At 37.9% G+C, this 3,658-nt stretch overlaps 1 protein-coding gene and 1 long non-coding RNA gene across 2 annotated transcripts in view; both read right to left on the bottom strand.

Annotated features, from left to right (window-relative positions):
* LOC107728399 (uncharacterized) overlaps window positions 1-2,765 on the bottom strand; it is a 9,970-nt gene extending 7,205 nt beyond the window's left edge. The window contains exons 1-2 of the long non-coding RNA XR_001638471.1: window positions 2,690-2,765; window positions 2,471-2,579 (exon numbers count right to left, since the gene is read on the bottom strand). This is a non-coding gene — a long non-coding RNA (uncharacterized LOC107728399). The remainder of the gene's footprint in view (window positions 1-2,470; window positions 2,580-2,689) is intronic.
* A 216-nt stretch (window positions 2,766-2,981) lies between these two features.
* LOC107728138 (meprin A subunit beta-like) lies at window positions 2,982-3,598 on the bottom strand. Its single transcript, XM_016538263.1, has 2 exons — window positions 3,511-3,598; window positions 2,982-3,427 (listed from the first exon to the last, which is right to left on the bottom strand). Exons 1-2 carry the CDS (start codon window positions 3,524-3,526, stop codon window positions 2,982-2,984), a joined length of 462 nt encoding a protein of 153 aa, XP_016393749.1. The 5' UTR covers window positions 3,527-3,598.
* Window positions 3,599-3,658: the final 60 nt, after the last annotated feature.

Raw genomic sequence — 3,658 nt, 5'->3', positions numbered from 1 at the left:
TTGACTAGTTAAAAATCGTAAAAAATCGAGAATCGGTCAAACATTCTGGAAAAATCGAGATTTAAATTTTTTGCTAAATCGCCCAGCCCTAGCTCAAAGCTTATGAGTCGCGCATATCTGACAGTTTCCTTCAAATTCTATCTTTTAACTATGGTGTTTGTCACAATATTGGGAAGAGCACGAAAGGTTATCATTAGGCTATGTCTGTGCGCGACACCTGAGAACAGTTCTACTGTCATCGGACCAATGGACTTTTTGATCAACAAGTGCATCCTTATGTCTGTCGTTACCGTCTATGTTCCAACGCCATCAGACGAATCAAGTTCACATCAGTGATCATTATTCACGCAAAAGTATTTTCTCAGAACATGAGTTTTGCTATTTAGAACACAGTTTAAAGCAGAATTGTCATGCGCCAAGCAATCCTCGCTGTGATTAAAACATTAAATCACATACCACAGGAAAATAGTTCGAAAGCAGCACATCCACTGCAAATATTTCTGTTTAAATTCATGTACAAATGTTGTAATTTCTGGATAATATTTTCATGAAATTTCAGTGCTTAACTTCATTATTCAGAGTGTCATATTTAATCTAAATGTGTGTCAAATGTCAAAGAGACTTTAAAATCATTGTTTGCTTCATTATTTCGCTCCCTCCAGTAAAAGAGTGCGTACGCATGGTCTAGAGTGTCCGTACAGTGCGCACATATTTACGCCTAGTTAATTTTTTTATAAATCCCGACATGTGCGAGGAAAATTGCGTATGCAACGTTTATACATCAGGCCCCTGAACTTGCGCGCAGCGTAGCAATATGGTGGAGAATTGTAGAATGACAGCATTTTGTTCATTTTTATTTTCCTGACCGTCAAACGAAGCTCATTAGTCGATCGTTAACCAGTAAGATTCTTCAGTCCTTTTTTAATATATATACAGGGCTAGCTTTAGGCTATATGCGTGAATAGCAGCGTAAACAAGACCATGAGGATTCAATCGTTGCATCATGCACCTGCAGCGCTTCTGTGAAAGGAGAAAACAGAAATTAAGTCTATAAAAGGAATAAAATAAATAGGACCACACTAAATATATAATAGGTTATAATATAATTAACAGATTAACAAAAGGGGAAAAAAACACTGTGCAACAAGTAGGATTAGTTCACCTGCATTTTTCACCTGTCAAAGATAACACATTTAAACCCAAGATGATTTAAGTTTAAACAAAGGGTAGTAAAGACTATTTCTATAGGCTACGCTCGTTTTTGTGACGCTCTTAATGCATTTTATTTCTTTTCTTTATATCTTTATTTGATTTCATCCATCTGATCGCACAAGTGCCTCACACACACACAAACAACATTAGTTCAGCGCCCAAACAAACATTTTTGCGCATGTGAAGGATTTTACACAGATATTAGAACATGAGTAAAGTGTAAGGCCATGTTTTTACACGGATATTAGAACATGAGTGAAGTATAAAGCCTTGTTTAGGCTACATAATGAATATGTATGCAAACAAATGTTACAAATATGGCAAAAATGGAAACATTTGGATTATTGTCGTATGAGACTGGCTCATTAGCCCAATGCTGTTTCAGTTTTGCTTTACATTTGTATGCTGTTTATAATGAATGCCACTATAGCCTAATTTGTGTTTTATTTTATAGTTTAATATATAATTGTATAACTACTTATTTTTCATTCTTGTTCTGTTCTGAATACCGTTAAATTTAAAATATTTGTTGTAGAGTGAGGGGAACTAAATAGGCTGTTTATATTTACCAGTATTTTAATATACATATAAATGATATACATTAATGTAGCCTAATTGTTTGCGATTACAAGGTTAACGGGTGTTTTTGGAGTAAGATCAATCCTCTTTTTGGCCGGGTTTCGTTTCTCCGTGTCGTAAACTCAAGGGGCGTGGCTTCTAAACCGGGGTGTTTTTAGGGGCGTGATATTCAAATGATGATTGTTTTCTGCCGCCACATTTATCAACATACGATCATTCGTACGATGAGATTGGCGGCATACGAATGTTTCATGAATCACACGTGAACTCTGTCGTAAGTTGATTTGTGCGCACGGATCTGCGCTCGTTTCTACGTTAGATTGATAAATGAGGCCCAATGTGACTTTCATTATGTAAACATTCAGGTTCAATCCTGTATTTTCCAATCAGTTCTAAGAAAGACTTTTGCCTTTAAAGAATAGGAGATCAAAGAATAACAAAATCTTAAATGGAATCAGATTAATAACTGAATTACGCACGTCATCCTTCACCTGTATTTTGTTATGATTATTAGTTCACAATAGTAACATAAGCTTCCAGCCTTACATGTGTCACTATATTCACACAATACAGCATGTTCTCTCCTACACTATTTCTTGAATATAGTGTTATTTTTAAAGTGCTTTTTTGATCTGTGTATTTTCAATAAGAGTGCGACAGAGGTTAGAAGGAAACTCACCTTGTAGCACATGGTTCCTGCTGGGCGCTTGCGTCAGTAGAAACGTTGAAGTTCTTCACAGTTACTTTAGGGCAGGGTAGAGAGTGCTTCTGAAGCAGCGCTGAGATATCTGGATTGATGAACAACATTTATAGAGATGTGCTCAGAAATCTCAGTCTAATAATGCTCAGTTAATACTGCAGTTAAACTTGTTTTCTGAGGTTCCTTCACAAATCCTACCTTGCATGGTGAAGAGCAATATGAGGTCTCCACCCTTGATAAACTCTCTTCTAGCGAGATCTTCTTTTGTTAGGAGCACAACATAGGCATTTTCACCCAAAAATACAGACTCACCGCTGATTGCCAACAAATCGAGGATTGTCCCAGTAATACATGTCTTTTGAGAGAACAAAACATGGCTTTCAAAAGAACCATAAAAGCTACAGATAATAACATTGATTCTCATTTGAGTAAAATGTTTCATATAAACACATGAAAAATGACAGAAAAATAATCAGATTGCATTAAAGATCTAACCATGATTAATTAAGTTAGGGTCAGTGGTGAAGCTCTGCTCAAAGGACATGCGCTTCTGTATGTGTGGATTCTGGTCCAGGATCTGGACGGTGATTTGCCTCCATGGACAAGGCCACTGCAGCTGCTCATCATATGCACCAGATACCAGATAAATATGCATTATAAGTTGATGATCGTACTCATATAACAAACCCACAAAGCGATACCCATCACTGGAGTAATACAGTGGACTGTACAGTTCACTGTCCCCACTGTTCAGTTTCTTCTCAAAGTCCTTTATCTGCCATATGAGGGGACACTCTGTCTCTGAAATATTGATATCGTCCAGTGAGAAGCCTCCACTGGAGTTTCCAGCTCCTTTACGCGCTTCAAACACAACTTGGAAAGACTTATTTGCGTTCAGCTGCACATGATGCAGCTTCCAGTAATTCCCAGGGGTTTCTGCAAGAAACTGAAGGTCAGTGACACTGAAATACAGGACTATATGTTGTGTGGTGTGTCCAGTTGTGCAGGAAGAGACGGACCTGTGATCTGATCCATGAGTCTGAGAGCTCTTGTGCTGTCTGCTTCATTCTGCAGCTCTCGGATCCAGATGTTGAGCTGGTCGGACTCGTGACCGCTGTGATAGTAGTGTTGTGGATTTTTCTTGGGTGCGGCCAATGAAGTGGAGAA

This window comes from Sinocyclocheilus rhinocerous, unplaced genomic scaffold (genome assembly GCF_001515625.1).
Source record: "Sinocyclocheilus rhinocerous isolate Xijiao unplaced genomic scaffold, SAMN03320098_v1.1 scaffold3874, whole genome shotgun sequence".
In the NCBI taxonomy this organism is placed as follows: domain Eukaryota; kingdom Metazoa; phylum Chordata; class Actinopteri; order Cypriniformes; family Cyprinidae; genus Sinocyclocheilus; species Sinocyclocheilus rhinocerous.
The sequence above is the reverse complement of the archived record's forward strand: the minus strand, read 5'-3'. Positions and strand labels throughout refer to the sequence as shown.